Genomic DNA, 19,978 nt, shown 5'->3' on the forward strand with positions numbered 1-19,978 from the left:
ATATTTATACGGGCACAAATCTTGCAGTATAAATTTCCTGCTCTCGCATTGATGGATCAGTTAGCAGCATGTGCGATGGGATGGTATACTATACAGTTCAACAGCTTGCCGATAATCTGAGGAAGAAAGCAGCAGATTGTGTTTCTCCCATGTTTACCGACCTTGTTGGAAGACTTCCGATCTGATATATCGATAATGCTGTGTCTCATCGTGTTAATATAGTAGCTTAATGGTTTCATCGTTTCGTATAAGTGTGAGAAATAAAATGGTTTGTGTTTTTTATTCCAATTTTATTTCCTTGCAGTGAAATTAAAGTGCATTCTCAAACATGACACACCGTAATCAACCTTAATTGCGACATTCATACGTCACATTGGTTCGGTTTGGAAAATTGAAGAGGATCTATTGCAAACGTTGAAAGCTACAAACAGAAAGGACTTCTATATGCCAAAAGCAATTGTTGTCAGTGGAAAAATGCCTCTGTTTGGGTGTCTCCCCCAAACGGTAGAGAAAATTCTTCTAATCGGACGATGACAAATTGGAGAAAATAGAATGGTAGCGATTACACTCGCAAGCGGATACAAGAAGGGCAAGACGAATAGAAATTCGAAGGAAATTTATGAATTGTACAATCTGTTGTACGTCATAAATAATTCAACACGCACAGCCCACGAACGAATCGAGTGTGATGTTTCATCCGGTTATCCCATCTCGCGATCCATTTTCCATTTTCAGGTGGTGGTTCGACTTCAAGATTTCTCGAAATTCTTAGAATGAGGAGAATTGTCGTTGTTTTGTGTTGAGTGATGACTCGTTTGAGAATTGTGCTTCTAAAGAAATTTCAGTTCACAATTTTTCAGTTGACGATTCAAAAGATTACCTAAAAATAGATAGCTATATTACCTAAAAATGAAGCTCTAAAATCGATTTATGAGTACAGAAAATAAGTTCAATTGCATTGAAAGTGGTGAAGTTGTCTAATGGTATCGTACAACCATACAACCCATATGTAATAAACAGACATTGAACACATTAATGTATGTGAGGCATTCCACCAATCAATACAATTTTCGAAGAATTTTTTAAATTTCATATTTTTTATTTAGCTGAATCATTGCCAACTTGTTCGGCACTAGGTATATATTTTATGATATTAGTTTTAAAGTTTTGTAAAAATGGTATCTTTTCAAAATAAACTATAACGCCAAAACGGGTTATTTGATCGAAATGGTGTCTTAGGCAATTTTTTTTTTTATTTAAATCGTTTATTTTTACAGGCTCAGTTACATAGGTTTAAAGGAGCCGAACTCCTTACTGTATTGTTACTAGTATATATACATTTTTCCTTAATTCTAATGTTAATAATATAGGAAACCGATTACTCGCGGTCAACTCGAGTTTAGAAGGGTGACATATTTTCTTCAGGAAAAGGAGGGGATATGAGGATATGTTGACAATGATCACACTCACACTCTCAATCACACTCATCACACTCAATTCTTAAACCTATCTTATATCTAATATGTATTTACATTTCATCTTATTCTTAAGAAGGGATCCGATCTCTCACAAAGGAGAAGGAAAAGGAAAAACTAAGGGTATAAGGACAATCACACACGAAGATCGATAGCTTTAAGGAATACATATATTTGGGACATGTAATCAAGGTCTAACCGAGCCAACACGTCTCTCACCGGCACCATGGGCTGCCTTCCTCGGGCCCGAAGGGTGACTACTAAATTCAATCTGGCGACAAGATACAGCTCGTACGACCAAACAACGTGCTCGATGTCGTGGTAACCTTGGCCACAAACAAAAAGATTGTTGTCGGCAAGATTAATACGAAAGAGTAGCGCATCTAACGAACAGTGATTGGACATGAGTCGGGAGAAGGTTCGAATAAAGTCCCGACTCAAGTCCAGACTTTTGAACCATGGTTTAAGGCTAACCTTAGGGATAATCGAGTGGAGCCACCGGCCCAATTCATCTTCGTTCCATTTGCGTTGCCAGTTAACTATGGTATTTTTGCGGACTAAAGAATAAAATTCATTGAAGGCGATTTGACGCTGATAAATATCGCCTTCAATTGCACCTACCTTTGCTAATGAGTCAGCCCTCTCATTACCCAGAATTGAGCAATGTGAAGGGACCCAAACAAAGGTAATGACATAACAGCGTCTGGATAAAGCACTCAAAATTTCTCGTATTCTCTCAAGGAAGTACGGCGAGTGCTTTTCCGGCCTCACTGAACGGATAGCTTCGACAGAGCTAAGACTATCCGTTACAATGTAATAGTGTTCAACAGGTCGTGAGGCGACGCTGTCCAGCGCCCAATGTATTGCTGCCAATTCAGCAATATACACTGAGCAAGGATTCTGAAGACTGTGTGAGGTGCTAAAAAATTCGTTGAACACTCCAAATCCTGTGGACTCGTTTATAGTGGACCCATCAGTAAAGTACATATTATCACAATTGATACCCCCATACTTTTCATCGAAGATCGTTGGTAATCTGAATATCCATGGATATCTTGCTTCATGGACAGATCAAAATGCACAGAGGAATTGATGTAGTCAGGGAAACAAACACGGTTGGGAATATACGAAGAAGGATCAACCTGCATGGAGATGAATTCATGATATAAACTCATGAATCCCGAGTGAAAATTTAGCTCGATCAGCTGCTCAAAATTTCCGATCACCAATGGGTTCATGACCTTACACCGGATGAAGAACCGAAGAGATAATAAATTGAAGCGATCTTTTAGTGGGAGTAGGCCTGCCAAAACCTCGAGACTCATGGTATGCGTTGAGGGCATACATCCCAACGCGATACGGAGACAAAGATACTGAATTCGCTCGAGTTTAATGAGGTGTGTTTTGGCAGCTGATTGAAAACAGAAACTGCCATACTCCATCACTGAGAGAATAGTTGTTCGATACAACATTATAAGATCTTCGGGATGGGCTCCCCACCAGGTGCCGGTAATTGTACGGAGAAAGTTTATTCTTTGTTGGCATTTTTTACTCAGATACCTAATATGGGCCCCCCAAGTACATTTGGAGTCGAACCAGACCCCAAGATACTTGAATGACATAGCATGAGTGATCGGTTTACCCAAAAGTTGAAGCTTTGGTTTTGCTGGTTTATGCTTCCTAGAAAAAACCACCATCTCTGTTTTCTCCGTGGAGAATTCGATCCCTAGCCCAATGGCCCAGGTTGAAAAATTGTTCAAAGTATCTTGTAAGGATTCTTGCAGGTCGGATTCGTTTGATCCTACGACAGACACCACTCCATCATCTGCAAGTTGTCTTAGGCTGCAATTTTGTGTAAGGCAATTGTCAATGTCGCTTACGTAGAAGTTGTACAAAAGGGGGCTTAAACATGAGCCCTGGGGGAGTCCCATCCCCGACTTACTGCCGAGACCCGACTTACTGCCGAATCTCCGTGAGAAAAGTTCAAATGTTTCTCACAAAGCAAGTTATATAACATATTATTCAATAGAGGCGGCAGACCCCGAGATTGTAATTTGTCTGACAAAACCTCTATTGAAACAGAATCAAAGGCCCCCTTTATGTCCAAGAATACTGAAGCCATTTGTTTTTTTTCGGCGTAAGCCATTTGAATTTCTGAAGAAAGCAACGCAAGACAATCATTCGTCCCCTTGCCCCTGCGGAACCCATATTGTGTATCTGAGAGTAGGCCATTCGTTTCAACCCATCGATCAAGGCGAAACAAGATCATTTTCTCCAACAATTTCCGTATACAAGACAGCATTGCTATTGGGCGGTACGAATTGAAGTCGGACGCGGGTTTTCCGGGTTTTTGAATAGCTATAACTCGTACTTGTCTCCAATCATCTGGAACAATATTATGCTCCAGAAACCGATTGAATAAATTCAACAAGCGATGTTTCGCCAAATCAGGGAGGTTTTTCAGCAAGTTGAACTTAATTCTATCCGATCCCGGAGCAGAATTGTTACATGAAAGCAGAGCAAGAGAGAATTCTACCATCGAAAACTCGGAATCAAGATCGCACCTATCATGTGGTATATCTCGAACAATTTTTTGCACAGGAGCGGAATCGGGACAAACCTTTCGTGCAAAATTAAAAATCCATCGTTGTGAATATTCCTCGCTTTCATTGGATGAAGAGCGATTTCTCATGTTTCGAGCCACTGTCCATAATTTTTTCATTGACGTTTCTCGTGACAAACCTCCCACGAAATTTCGCCAATAAGCACGTTTTTTCCCTTTGATAAAGTTTTTAAATTGATTTTCAAGGTCCAAATACGTTTGAAAATTCTCAATGGTTCCACGTTTCCGAAAAGCTTTAAATGCATTCGATTTATCTCCATAAAGCTTGGAACACTGGCTATCCCACCATGGATTGGGAGGCCTTCGACGAATAGTGGAACCTGGGATGGGTTTCGTTTGAGCGCGAACCGCGCTGTCATAGATCAAACGAGAAATGAAGTTATACTCCTCCAATGGAGGCAAACCATCTCTGGAATTGATGGCTAGAGCAATCGCGTCCGCATATTTTTTCCAGTCAATGTGTCTTGTGAGGTCGTATGCCATGTTTATTGATTCAGAAGAATTCAACCCATTGGTGATAGTAATTTTGATTGGCAAGTGGTCACTACCGTTGGGATCCTGGATTACATTCCACTTGCAATCTAACGATAGTGAATTCGAGCAAAGCGAGAGGTCAAGAGCACTTGGGTTAGCAGGAGGTTTAGGTACACGTGTTGTTTCCCCAGTGTTCAAAACGGTCATATTGAAGCTGTTACAAAGGTCATATATCAACGACGAACGATTATCGTCGTACGGTTCCCCCCAGGCAGTTCCGTGAGAGTTGAAGTCTCCCAAGATTAATCGTGGCTCAGGAAGGAGTGAGCACATGTCAACAAGTTGCTTGCGGCTAACCGCAGCTCTCGGAGGCCAATACAAGCTGACAATACAGAGGTCTTTGCCTCTGATGTTTGCATGACAAGCAACAGCTTCGATCCCTCCAATAGATGGAAGGTCAATTCGAAAAAAAGAGTGGCACTTATTGATCCCCAATAGTACCTCTCCGTATCTATCATCGCGGTCCAAGCGTATTATATTAAAATCGTGGAAAGAGAGATCATTTTGAGAAGAGAGCCAGGTTTCGGATAGAGCAAAAACATCACAATTGAGTTTATGAATTAGAAATTTGAATGTATCCAATTTAGGGATAAGACTACGACAATTCCACTGTAAAACAGTGATATCTCCGACCTCTCTATTTAAATTAGACATCAAGAGAGATAATCATTGCAAGGAGGGGCCATGTTTGCATCAATTGCTGCAAAATTGTCTTTAGTACTGGAAGCATTGCGGTGACAATGGTTCTGATGGAGTCGGAAACATTAAAACACGTGAAGATTTGATCCACAAGGTCAGACAACTTTATAAATCCCGATTGGGAAGTTGAACTTGACGGAAAAACAGGGACAGTTGGGGTTTTTGATGTCCCCTCGAGTGCTGGGTCGTTCGAAGGTGAACTATTACCACGGAGGCCAGGAGGGACCTGATTTTGCTTATCCGCTGCACTCGATTTTTTGGGCAAGCTAACAGGGGGTATCACCGGAGGGACTTGTCCTTGAACTTTGGGAGTGGTCACATTTTTGCGCCGGGGATTCCCTTGAGAAATAAACGGCGTGCCCCCGTTAGCTGTATCCGCTTCCATTTCGTCAACTGGCAACGTAGCGAAGACATTGTGTGTATTGATTGGTTGTTGTTCTTGAGCCAGTGGAGAAGCGCCCTTCAAAATTTCTGCGAAAGTGCGTTTAGAGCGTTCCCTCAAAGAGCGCTTCTGTTTCTCCCAGCGAGCCTTGTATGTTTCACAAGCTGAGAGCACGTGTGGGGATCCCCCGCAATATGGACACTTATGCTCAGTCGCACTGCAGGATTTCCCCTCATGTTGTTCTCCGCAAGTGGCACATCGTTCTTTATTGGCACAATAAGCAGCCGTGTGACCAACTGACTTGCACTTTACACAAGTCATTGGCTTTGGAATAAAAAGTCGCACGGCTAACCTCAATTTATCTACCATCACGTAGTCAGGGAGAGCTGAACCAGCGAAGGTGACTCGAAACGAGTTGGACGGCGTAAATTTCTTTTCTTCTCCTTCATGGGAGACTGTTCCGAGCTGGCGGCAACCCAAGATCTTAACAGTCGTCGAGGGCAGTTTTTTAAAACGGCCGGTACCTTCACTCGTAATGTATTCGCACGTCAAGCCCGTTTCGGTTATCACACCCTCAATTTCGACTATGTGAGAGGGAATGTAGACCCGATACTCAATTGTAAAATGCTGATCGACAACAATCTTGTTTGCGTCTTTTCGATCATTCACGACAACTCGCAATTTGTTTGGTCTAACCTTCGAAATTTCCGAAACGGAGGTATACCTTGCCAGATCTTTCGCGATCTGCATGACTCTCAACGCCTTTCCATTTGGCTTAGGCCTGAAGAAAACAACCCAGGGACCAGTTCCGGGCGCATCTTCTGGATAGACCTTTACACGGGGAGTGGGAATAACAGAGGGGGAAGGCGAGGACGGGGATTGAGAGTGGGAAGGCGAAGGTTGAGAAGGAGCGGGAAGAACAGAGGGAGAAGACGAGGTTGAAGGTAGAGTGGGATCGTTAAGGGCAGATGGGAGATTTGCTAGTTTTTTGGAGGGAGGCTTGGTAGGGTTAGCTGACTCGTCCCCAGAAGAAGTATCTTCCGTATTTGGAACACGTTTGAGTGATTTTTTTTTATCCGTTAGGAGGGAACTAGAGTCAGAGACCTCCATATCCGAAGGTCCCCCACTCTCTGCCATTTTAAATTTTCACTTATATTCTAAGTATTTTTTTAAACAATATTTCACAATAAAATAATTCACAAAAACCAAAAAAAAACTTATAATTATTAAATATTTTCTCTCAGTATATTTAATGTTATTCACCTATGAACGCACTCCAGTGCAGATGAACGGCAGCGTGCTGAAAGCTCGTTGGTGGTGGGAATGTGCCTACGACACCACTACACACAATCGTCGGTGAAAGCTTACCCGCACTGTCACTGTTGGCACGATGACTCGGCGAAATCTCCAATGTCGGCGAAGCAGCGACAAAACAAAAACCAATGCTTGGCTTTCCGAGGATGAAAGCCTCTATCCACTTGCAGGCAGGGCACTTCACTCACTATCCAGATAGCGAAATGAACTCTTCAGCGGCAAAAAAACAACAATCACGCGGTAACCGATAACGGATCTTGGACGCGACTTTCCTTCGTCTGGTTACTTCGGGCAATCGGCGAAGAATGTCTTAGGCAATGATATAGATTATAATTTTATGGTTCTGGAAAAAGTACACACTGAAAAAAAAACCAGAATTTAAACACAAAAATTTTACGAGTTAAACATATTTTTTTTCAGGATTCTCCATATAGAAATGCCATATATTTCAGAGACTATGGGCCCTACTATGTAAATCGAATCGAGAAGTCGATACGATATGAAATTTCGCAATTTGTTAATCGAGAGAGTTTCTTAGCGAGCTCGAATTTCATGTGCTGCAAAGTGCATATATTTAAGCGTTTCTGAATCGTTCAGGAAAATTTCAAGAATGCAAACTGTAATCTTTCTCTGAAGATATGCTACACGCAATCCAAGTAACTCGAATAAGTATGACAGTTGCACCGATAGCTTTCACTCGGTCGATGCTATCGACTTGCTCGGTATCTATAATAGTGAAATAGAGTTAACGCGCAAAACGATATAAAAGATAGAAAGTTGACATGTTCTACTAAGTTTCATATTTTAATAAGATCTAAAACTTTGTCCATTACACTACATCGCTATCTTGACTTTAATCAAAATTAGGATTAGTTGTAACTTTTTCAAAGAAATCATGAAAAAGGTGTAGGGTAACACGGGGTGATTTGGTCATATGGGGTGATTTGGACCACCCCTTTATCTCAAAAATTACGGCTCAACTTGGATTTTCTATAATGTCATTTCCTTCTATTGTTGAACTGTATGTACCTAAAGTAAAAAAAAACTTTGGTAAAACTTCACAAGTAGTGGAATCGGTAGCATAGATACATCAAGTACTTTGAGCGTCAAAAAATGTGAGTTTTCCGATCGTGGTTTTAAGGTTTTTCCCGCTGATTTAACAAGCTTTTCGTGTATTGTGCAGTAAAATTCCGTTCGCCTACAGAAGAGGAACAATTTGATGTAGCGAAACTGTAAGTTTGATAACAATAAGTGAAATTAATTGCATTTTAATTTTTCCGTGTTGTATGGGGTGACATGGACACGTTTCTGTGGGGTGAATTGGTCCTACAGGTTTGAGACTTTTCTTTGGTCTAATTGATCCCAGAGCTTGAAAGAGCAACGCAAGCCATCGAGAACGGATTTTCTTTGACCAAGCATCAAAAGTGTTTGAAAATGCTCGACCAACAGTGAAAAGATTCATGCAGAATTCGAAATGGTATCAATCCAACCTTCCTGGTCTGGAATTTGGCCAAGACACCTGATATCGATCCTAAAACATTGTTACTGATTGTAACATTATCCCAATATACTTTAGATAAACATAAGTATGTTTTTTTTTTTTGATGAAATACACACTGGACCAAATCACTCCACAGACGTTCCAAATCACCCTGCATCAAATTTTAATGTCCAAAAATCATCTCTTTTATTTTGTGATATATTTGGTAGATTGAAGCTTTATATAATGATTAAACATTATTTATTGAGAGAAAACAAGTGTAGCTCAGTATATAATGTGACATCTTTTATTTAGACCGTATTGGTTCGGAAATATTAGGCATATTAGATTTGCTTAGGTGGTCCAAATTCCCCCCTTTTCCCCTATTCCGAAAAATGTTTTTCCTGTGAACGCGCCCATCTTCTGATCTTCTGATGTATGGGTGACTTGTTGGACATTGTAAGGACTGTTTAATTTTTTTTAAGAATTAAAAACAAATACATTTTTGAGAAAAATAAACTTTTTTTTTTCAGTGTTATTTACAACAAATTTGTAATTTTTATGAAAATTCAAACAATTTTTTTCCAGACAATTCATCCTTTGACGAGCATTTTATAGATATTAGAATTTTTGAGTTAAAATTTAAAAAAAAATGCTTTTTTTAATTTTATAAAAAGTTCATTTTCAAAAAAAAAACCCAATTGTTGAAAAAAATGGACTTTATTTTGTCAAAAAAAATAGATTCTTATGAAATGTAGTTTTAGAGATATTTAATTTTTTTTACTTTATGTTTAATATATATGGAAAAGTAAATTCATTCGCAAGTGGTAAATTTAAATTATTAAAAGTGCAATTACTGGTGAGTTGAAATGGACAGTCACATCCATGATCACATTCAAAGCATGATGGAAAATGAAGGGAAGAATATTGAACTCTTTTTGATATTACTTTCTCTTTTTGTTCTATTTCAGTTACTGGACGCACAAACACTGAGAGAGCGAAATTATTCCTCTCGCGAGAGATAAACTTCTACGCTTCGCATATTATTGACCTGTCTATATTCCTCCCACTACATCCAGGTTTTTTTCACGCGGGGGATACGTACCTCGTAAAAAACCGAAAAACCGCGTTAACTGGAAAATCCGCGTAAAAAACCGCGTAAAAAACCGCGTTAATTGGAAAATCCGCGTAAAAGAACCATGTAACCTAATAATAGATATCAAATGGGACTATCCTTACGTAGAACGGAAGTAAAAAGTTGAGTGTTACTCGCTTCCGAAAACTCGTAGTTTTTTCCTGCAATTTCGTTGGTTACTGGTAGCTATAGTTCGGTTTTCCTCACGAATGAGGACATCTACTGTTGCTAGAAGATTCCCTTGTGATTTGTACACTCTACTGCCGATCCACTGTTGGACTGTCCAGAGCTAAGTAGACAGGGATAGACATTCACGAATCGCTGCCCGTAAAAACCCCGCCCCGTTGTACAACCCGCTGAGGTTCCTATTACCTAACACCTGAAATCCACGTAAGAATCGTGATAAGGTGCGAAACTAATTTCCTTCATAAGCGCTAAGATCCGTTACAAGCACTAATTACCGTAATATGCTCTGATGGAAGATAAGAGAAAAATGTGAGCTGAGGGGGAGATGTGATATTGCACTGGTCTTTTTTTACGCGGGTACTGGGTAAAAAAAACGCGTTAATTGGAAAATCCGCATAAAAAAACCGCGTTTATTGGAAAATCCGGATGAAAAAACCTCGTAAAAACCGCGCAAAAAACCGCGTTAAAAAAACCTAGGTGTACATGTCCATTGTACCCGCATCGCTGAAAATTTTCTATTTTTCGGTTTGTTTTAATTTCAGTTAAAACAAGAAAAAACACATTTCTATGAAAGATTTTTTTGATTATTTCGAAAATCAGAATATTGAACTGTAAAAAACTGCTTTGAAGTTTTGGAAAACATGAGTTTCCAAAGATACAATAGAAGTTTTCCTTAACATGTCCGTCTTACCCCCATCTTCCCTAAATACTGAAGAACATATAGAACGTTGTTGGAGCACTCGCAATTAGGTGCACTAATCTCCCTATTTCAATATATTTAACCTGAAATGTGTAATCAAGCTATAAGAGTGACAAAGTGCATTCATTCAAATAATTTGACACGTTGTTTGCATTTTCTATCACATTTGAATGCGTGTAATAAAACTTGGAAAAACGTTGTTTATTAATGCAATTATTTTCAATACATCGAGCTAAGTTTTTAAATAATGAATTTAGTTTGAAAATATTCGTAATTGTACGATGTATTTTTATGATGATAAGGTACTATAAAATCAGTTTCTAGTGATAGCTGGATGGTACCACTACATTTCGAAAAGTTTAGTTTCTTCGTTTCGTACCGATGTGATCCGGTTTGATTCTGACTTACTAAGAACACTTTTTTTACGTTTCAATGTATAAATAACACGATTTCAAAAAGTAAACCACGTCATAGTGAAATTGAGAAAATTTCTTTCAACAATCATCAGTTGGAGATTATTCTATAGTTAAATTCGCTTTTTGCCGGTACAGGTCGGACTCGATTATATACAGACTCGATTATATGTGATTCGATTATATACAATTTTGGATTATATACAGTTTGGAAAAAATATTTTTTTTTATATTTCAAATACGACTTATTTCAAGAATAAATGGAACCTTTCAACGTTGAAATGTAATTTAAGTGGCTATTACATGTACAGTGGGGTAAAAATCGTGATTTTTGAAGATTATGCTTGAATTTTCACCAAGAATTGTTTATATCGATATTGCATCCAAATTAAGAAAAAAAAGAAGTTGGGTGTCAAAGTAAAAATTGTAGGGCGATTAGAGAGCTTCAATTTAATTGATAGAAACAATCTAGTTTAATATAAATTTTTACGATGTAATGAATAATAACATATTAAAAATTATTAACTTTTAAGTTTTTCACTTCCAAAATGTTATTAAAATGAACTAATTTAGATGTTCCGCTACTATATTCTGTACTAAATTTTCTTATCTTTTAAATGAAAGCAACACAATTGTATTCCGCAGCGTACTTTGTAATGTAGAGCCAGTTTGAGGCAACAAAGTCCGAAACAAAACAAAAAGTTCAATAACTCTGTCATTGTTGAAATTCGAACATATGCGTAGAAGGATTTTTTTCATCAAATTTGATCGTCTAACACGTCTATCCTGAGAGAATTTTGATAAATTAATTTTTTTCATGTGAGAAAGGTGTTTTATGACTTAAGGGGATGAAACAAAAATTAAATTCCTTTTATATAAATATATATTCAAAAAACGAAAAATACATGCAAAAAAACGAATAAAAAAATTTTTTTTTGACTCGATTATATACAGGATTCGATTATATACAGTGAAAAGAAATCAAAAACTGTATATAATCGAGTCCGCGCTGTATAATACGTTTGTGATGGGACACCTAACTTTTTGCGGTTTCCGACTGTTTAACATAAATGTTGTATTTTCAGTTCAATTTCAAAACATACAAATGAACCTTCCTTCTATGCATGGTCACAAATTGAACGTAGATTTCAGAATATTCAGTTTTTCAAAAAAACTTACACGAACCTTGCATACCGTTCTCAATAATATTTCGAACGCTTAAGGGATATGATGCAGAAAACAGATCTAAACTTTTAGCACAGGTATTATTTGGTTAATATTATTAATAAATTAGTTAAATGTGCTTTTAAGCTTTCTACTTTGGTACCTATTTGATTGAAAACATAAAGAAATCATCGAATAAAATGATTTTCAAATCAAGCGAATAAGAATCAAATTTCGGACAGATTGGATTCAAAATTTCGGACACTTCATTTTGTAATTTTTTGAATGAAAATTACATTACACTTGATTATATTTTATAGTCAACTGCGAAACACTTACCAAGCAATCACAGTAAACTGTTAACAATGATGAGAACTGATGAAACACGGGGGAAAATTCAAATATTGATGAACGGGTAAATTGTACGTTCTCACGCTAAGCAAACGTTAAACACAAACGATAATGAGTAATGTTGTCATATTTTTGCCGATTATGTTATAATTCAAATGTAGTTCTCATATGAAACGATAGTGAAACCAAGGGATTACTCTAAAGAAGCAATTGTGATATTAAATGTATAGTTATATCTTCAGTGCATTAAGCATTTCAAGATATTAGAATAAAGTGTCCGAAATATTATTCAGAACGGTATATTGGGATGTGTTTTGTGACGTGACAATAAAGGGCGAATCGATGGAGCCTTGAGTGTAAAATTGAACGCATTTTCGCTTGATGCTCTTCATCAAAGTCTTTATAGTGTCATCCGGTACCAGTTTCTCAGTTTTTTCCATTTTCTTAACATGTCCTTCTCGTCTTTGACTGTCTTATTGCTCTTCCGAAGTTTCCGTTTCATTATTGCCCAGTACTGCTTCACCGGGCGCAGCTCCGGACAGTTTGGTGGGTTCATGTCCTTTGGAACAAAATAGACAGAATTGGCCTCATACCACTCCAGGACACTTTTAGAATAGTGGCATGATGCCTAATCTGGACAAAATAGCGGAGCTTCGTCGTGCTGCTGCAAGAACGGCAAAAGGCGCTTCTCGAGGCACTCAGGTTTGTAGATCTCGCCATTTACTGTGCCCTTTGTCACGAAAGACTCATTCCTCAGTCCGCAAGAGCAGATGGCCTGCCGAACGAGATATTTGGAGGCGAACTTTGACATTTTCTTCTTCTTAAATTTGTCGTGCACATCGAACTTGCTCTTGCCGGTGAAAAACTCCAACCCCGGAATTTGCTTAAAATCGGCTTTTATATACGTTTCGTCGTCCATCACACAGCAGCCATATTTTGTCAGCATCTTCTCGTAAAGCTTCCGTGCCCGAGTTTTAGCCGTCGATTGTTGCCGCTCATCGCGGTTTGGGAAGTTTGCCTAATATATAATAATACCTTGTATGTATGTAGTCCAGCTCTCTTCTTCGCATTCTGGACGTAGCTCTGCGACATGCCGATCTTTTTAGCCAAATCACGGCTTGAGACGTTGGGATTTGCTTTAATCATCCGCTTCACCTTTCCCTCCGTCTTTTTGTTCTCCGGTCCCGGTTTTCTTCCAGCTCCTTTGCCGTGGTCCAACGTCAACCGCTTCAACACTCTGGAGACGGTTGAACGGTGAATGTTCAACATTTTTCCCAACTGCCGGTGCGACAGGTCAGGAAATTCCAGGTGTGAAAGTTGGAAAGAATTTGTTTTTCGACACGTTTCGTTGAATCGAAAGACACGACTTCGAGTTTGACAGCATGTAGATAATACACATCAATGAGAAAGTGTGCATAATTTGGTTGATTTTTACCCAATGGTAAAAAAGTTATGCTTTGTTGAATGTGTCGCAATAATTTCGTGTTCGCCCTTTACGCTCTGCGCAAAGACAGGATGCACAGGTGTTGTCACGTCACAAAATTAATTAATTGCACTAAATAATAATTTTATCGAGTAGTAGCAAGCTATATACATACTAGTTTTTATGTTAATTATTGTCCTGAATGTTACTTCCCATGTGAACTTCCCTTCCCCTTCCAAGGGTCCAGTCAATAATTATTCACACTATAACATTTGTTTTTTTTTTGTTTGTGGTGGAATGGGTTCATTACCAATGTCAGATTGGTAGGAAGCAAGATGGCCGCTATGAGCTATCAAAATACCCTCATGCCAATTGCGAAACACTGGTACTGAAACTTGTGGACACATGATGGAAATGATAAACGAATCTTGTATATTTTGTTGCTGTTATATATTTTGTTGTTGTTATATATTTTGTTAGGAATGGTATTAGTCAATTTTACTTTGAACTGTCGAATCTAGGATAATCTAAGTCCCATGTTTATGCAATGTGTTGCTACATCTATTCTATGAAAACCCCAGATTCAAGTGATCGATAACCATTTGTGACGTTTTCCATCTTAGGGTACAAACTTTCCGAATAGTATCAAATATAAAATGCTAATTGGACAATTTTTGCCGTAAAGACCATGACAGTCAAGTGATGCTTCCCTCATAGCGGTGCTGTACTCATCCTGAAGCTCTTCCTTCAACGGAACACTGTGACATACAAATAATTGTTAGGTTCTGCACTGAAGCATTGATGTGTTCGCTAATTTACCTGAGAACGATTCGCACTATATCCATTATCATCGACTTTCCGGGGGGCAAGAGGAAGCTGCGCGCCTCACAAATAGCTCTCAAAATGCATGACTTCATTGGAAAACTGAACCTAGTGACAGATTGAGAGACAAATGAGCTAGAAATTCCCACCAAACTAATTAGCCTCACCTATCACCAATCTCGTTCTCCAGCGTATGGTACAATTCGCGTCTTTCCCGGTAATGATAAAAATGTTCCCAATCGCGATGGTGGCTAATATTGAAACGATCTGGTTCTTCTTCAAGCACGTAATTGTCATCATCATCGTCATTATCATCGCCATGCATCGATCTCTTCATCCGAGGAATGGTGTGGCGGATGTAATCGTTTGAATCCGTTTGCCATAGTTCGCTTTTGTATGGTTGATACCCTCGATTGCCATGATTACGATAATAGGGTCCATAGTTGAAGCTATGCCCGCTATAGTTTGGGTACGGATTGTAGGTACTCGGTGGAAACCAATCGGATCGGTCTTTACCATAGCCGGGAGGTGTCCACGTTTCAGGGTGGTCCTTAAAATATTGCTGCAGTTCCGTATCCGATAACTCTTGCCCATCATGGTGTTCATGCGCTGGAGGCGGTGGAGCTGCGGTCGCTTTCGGTTCCTTGTTTTCAGTTGGTAACATTGCAATTTCACCCAATCTTAGCGAAGAAATGCGATATCGATAGTCGGGTAATGGGTAATATAAATCCAATTCGGCAATAAAATTGTTGCCCGATGGTCCACCGATGATAAGTGTTTTGGAACCGGATACTGTAACCTGTCGGACGAGATTAACTTCATTACACTGGACAAAACTAACAAACTCCATCATATATTTATATTACGTGTCAAATGAATTTAATTTGATTTATACCTCAAGACAAAATTTCACTGACCAGTAAATTCGCATTAGCGGGAAACAGTAAAAATCGTTTTTGTCGCGTCACAATCCCTACTACACTTGAAATATCTGTTTCGTTATAATTATCGTTAGCAATGTCACTATTCGCCGTTTTCCCGCACCGCATTCCTTCAACTATCAATAAGATAACTAATAACAATACTCTGGTCATTTCTACGAGCTCTTAATCGAGCGTGGTTTAAACTGGGTCTGAACTTGAATGAAGTTATTCGATATAATGTAACCTTTTGAATTATATTCGGCATCTTTGGTATAGCTATGGAAAGCGGCATCGCCGGTGCTGATGATCCATTTCATGAGTGATGTATTTGCTATGTCATTAGGCGACAATTGATGGATAAATAGAAAAAAAGTTCACGCTTTCGTTTCAGGCTCATGCAAACAGCGTTTCGATGATGGATTCACTCTCATGCTCATAATTTACGTTGCCTGTTTTCAATTCAGTCCCCGATTTTGAATTGGTTCATATATTCTAGAAATTTTGCACTATTTTCACAATGGAAAACTTCAAATACATACGAGAGAAAAGTTTAGTTTATTGCTAATGGAGAGCTAGGAGTAATGTTTCACTCATGAAATTAAATGATGTGTGCTCTAGTTCTAAATTGTTTTGTATTGTCTCTCAAATACACGGTTCAGAAGATCAGTAACATCAGCATCAAAACCGAATATCCAAGGCGTGAAGGTTTAATATCTGAATGAATTATCAGAATTCAGTCTACTATTAGCCTCTAAAATTGGATACAATCATCAACCATACACGGGTATATCATATTCAAACATAGCAAGGCTTGACCTTTTGTGGGTTCCAGAACAAATTATCAAAAACTGACTTGTTACAATCCTGGTCTGGAAAGAATAATTCTTTTGACGAAGATTCCGTAAATTTCCAATAAGATGTTATATACTGGAAAGCGATGAACAATAGTATATTGATATTTGTTTTCAATAATGTCTTGACTCAAGTGTCAGAAAAATGCATTTTTAGAAACGTTGCTGTCGCATTATCGCCAACTATATCACTGACACATGAAAAATGAAGACCATACAACCGACAAAAATGATCATCAAAAATTCATGTTAAGTCAGATATTTTCGAAACTCTCAGAGAATAAACAAACACACATTAGTTATTGCAATATTGGTTATTCATCCTCCTCTCCTTGGCTAAATGCCCACACCTTGGACTCAACGCTACCCATAAAATCCTGTCCAACACTTGCGCCACCTTTCTTACACACTTTCATCCACTCTTTATAAAAATACTGGTCGTTTTTGAAGACCTTCCCTGTTTCCGTAGCTTGCCCTCCATAAACGCTCAGAATTTTCCTATTGGGCGGAGTTCCGACGTGTTTGGTGAATTTGCCACCTTCGGCACAAAAACAACATCGTTGGTTTCGTACCACTCCATTATAGGTTTCGCGTAATGACATTATGCCAGATCCGGCAAAACAGAGTGTCATCTGTTTATCGGTTCGGTTAGGCACCTTCTTTACCTTGAAGACATGAAGTCCGGTCCCCTTCATTGGCTGCTGGACAAACCAAACGGAAGGCTTTCTTGGCCACGTCCCGAATCGAAGGGTTCGGATTGCGCTTGAAGCAATCCCTTGCCTTCACGGGGTCGGTCGTCTTTACGTTTCTTCCACTACCAGCTCGCCGCTAAGTCTTCTTGAACGATTTTACCACACTGAACACGGTCGATTGGTCGATTCCTATTTCACAATCCACCACTGGGACTGGTCTGGATTTTTCGCGACCGCGGCCATATTTTTGGTCGAAGCGCTCCTTGTTTGAACGTTGTCTCGATAACCACTTGGAAACATTACACTCTAAGGTAGTATTTAAAAAAAAGTTATTTACAAAAAAGAGTGTTGCATTTTTTTTCGAAACAAATTTTATTATTATCATGTGAGTTCCATGGTCGAGCACATAGTCGCGCAGTTATGGAGGTTTGTGTTTAATTCTTTATATAATCGAGAGTTTTTTCGTCAATGAAAATTCTTCTGAACTGCACTGGTCAATTGGTTTATTTTCTTTCTGAAAATGATCTTTTTAATTTTTCCCTTACTCTGCAGCCAGAATCTTTTTCGATTGTGAATATTCTCCACTCACGCTGAAACATCGTTCCTTCAATTTCGTTCATTGCTGCCTTCATTTCCTTTGAATTTGGAAGCAAACGCTTTCACTTGAAGATCGTGACTGGGCTATATTCATTATCATTAGAATGGACTATATGTCAGTTTCAGTTTCACATGTGAAAGGAAGATTGTTGCTTTCAATTGAAAGTCTTATTCGTTTTCTTTTCTCCAAACTGGAAACCATATTAGTCTTAAAACCAACGTCACCTGATATACATACACATCCTTTCAGATCGTCATTTTTATTACTTTTAGTGGATGCAGTTCAAACTCAAACGAAATTTTCATTCGAATATAAGACATTTTCATTTTCATTTGATTACTTCGCTCCAGAGTGCAGATTGAAACAAATGAACGTGAAACGAAACAAAACTGTTCAGCAGTATAGTGATATTCTCTTTATTGTGCGTGAAGAGAGAGTAAAATTATTATTTGCATTATTTTGCAGTAAATTGAAAGGCGTTAGGCTCATTAGTGAGTGAGATCCTGGGAACTCGCTTCAATACACCAGATACAAGTTTTACATTTTGCCGATTTGTCGCCACATAACGTCGTAGCTTAACATTTGTGATAGCTTACCGGTGACATGAATACTTCATAAATGACCTTATATTCACACAGAGTGATAAATGCAATGGTAGGTTCTCTCCTTCGATAGCCTGGTGTCTGGGTTACGCATTATACTTGATAATTATTCCTTTAGTAGAAACTTTTGGTGGCTCTGCAACGGCTAATAATTTACTTGGGCCATCGCGAGAACAAAACTCAAGCAGGAAATGCATCGCAAAATGTTTCCTCAGTTCCAATGAACACACTGCGTTGAGTATTTATTCAGCATGTTTGGAAGAAGAGCAGCAATTTGTGAAAGTTTTTTTGTTTATAATATTTGCGTTCTAAAGGTCAATTAGAAGACCAAAATCTCTCATGGCTTCTAGGTAGAACTCACTCACAGCGGTTTACCCACTTCAGTTATCGCTCAAGCAACTACATGTTTGTACCTCTATCACAAATATTCTATATATCTAATGAAAACATACACAATATGATCAATAAGTTCGGTTAATGGTCCCGTGAATTGGTCTCCAAAACCATGATTGAATCTGATTCCAACTTCAGAATACAACATTCAACGTCAACACTGATATGCAGCCTTCATTGATACAAAAAGTTATTGAAAATTGAACTTGGCGAAAATCTTTCGAATAAAGTAAAACTTATGGCAATTAACACCATTTGCTTACACCGCGAGTAATTGGTTTTCCACCTTACTAACCATAGATGTAAGAAAAATTGTTTATATATATAGTTTTAAATTATATTTAAGAATTCGGCTCCTGTAAACTTAAGTAACTGAGCCTGTAAAAATAAACGAATTAATAAAAAAAACACCATTTGCTTTGCAAGCTTTTATCAGCTACTGACCACCAAATAACTGTTCAGGGGAAACAGCAAGAACCGCTTCTTCCTGGACAACACATTCTCACTGTTGGAACTATTCGTCCTGTACGTATCACTGCTGCTAGCTTCACTACTTAGCACATATGTGCTCCAACTTCCGCCAACAATCATTAGAATGAGTGGCAGCATCACTTTGGCCATTGCTTCTCACAACCGGCGCTTCATCTAGCGACGAATAAACTAAATGGATTGTTCTATGCACAAAAGAAATTAGTTCCGTAAATCATTAATCCAGATGAAATATGAATTTCTCTTCGGTTATTTGGTGTAGATGAAAGGAGTAAACACAAGAAGTCATGTTCTGGTTGGATGGATTTTGTCCATCTGATGTTAAACAGTGGTAGAGTTTATAGACGTAAAAGTCGAAGTTCGTGTCAATTCTGACTGAATAGTTATGTCGTTATCAGAACCAAACTGTGTGTTCTCCAACACATATTAATGTGTTACTTGACGAGATGTCCTTTTTAGGTTGTTTTCATTTGACTTATGTGTAGTTATAGTACCATTTATAACTGCATTAACGATGCAAAGGACGGATTTCGCGCCAACTCGTCTATGGGATTGGCATGACCCTCTCAGAACTTAATCAAACTCTCTGGGCGTGAAAATCTTACCTAATTAAGCAACTTGGCATACTTAGTTTTCCGAAAATTTATCTAGACTAACATATGGACAGAACTAAATATTTTTGATCATTTTTTATACAATTTTTTGATCAAAAATGGTAATGGGAATGTT

The 19,978-nt window shown here is 38.4% G+C and overlaps 1 protein-coding gene across 1 annotated transcript; it reads right to left on the reverse strand.

Moving 5' to 3' along the window:
* Window positions 1-14,352: 14,352 nt before the first annotated feature.
* On the reverse strand, window positions 14,353-19,381 carry LOC129773937 (uncharacterized). Its single transcript, XM_055777613.1, has 4 exons — window positions 19,205-19,381; window positions 14,869-15,500; window positions 14,699-14,809; window positions 14,353-14,637 (listed from the first exon to the last, which is right to left on the reverse strand). The coding sequence occupies exons 1-4, from the start codon at window positions 19,379-19,381 to the stop codon at window positions 14,499-14,501; spliced, it is 1,059 nt and encodes a 352-aa protein (XP_055633588.1). The 3' UTR covers window positions 14,353-14,498.
* Between the last annotated feature and the right edge of the window lie 597 nt (window positions 19,382-19,978).

The sequence above is a fragment of the Toxorhynchites rutilus genome, chromosome 3 (genome assembly GCF_029784135.1).
Source record: "Toxorhynchites rutilus septentrionalis strain SRP chromosome 3, ASM2978413v1, whole genome shotgun sequence".
NCBI lineage: Eukaryota > Metazoa > Arthropoda > Insecta > Diptera > Culicidae > Toxorhynchites > Toxorhynchites rutilus.

Coding starts and splice junctions, on each gene's coding strand:
- LOC129773937 (XM_055777613.1), bottom strand. CDS start 19,381: ATGGCCAAAGTGATGCTGCCACTCATTCTAATGATTGTTGGCGGAAGT. Junction 14,810..14,868: donor GAGAACGAGATTGGTGATAG/GTGAGGCTAATT, acceptor ATCTGTCACTAG/GTTCAGTTTTCCAATGAAGT. Junction 14,638..14,698: donor ATAGTGCGAATCGTTCTCAG/GTAAATTAGCGA, acceptor TGTATGTCACAG/TGTTCCGTTGAAGGAAGAGC.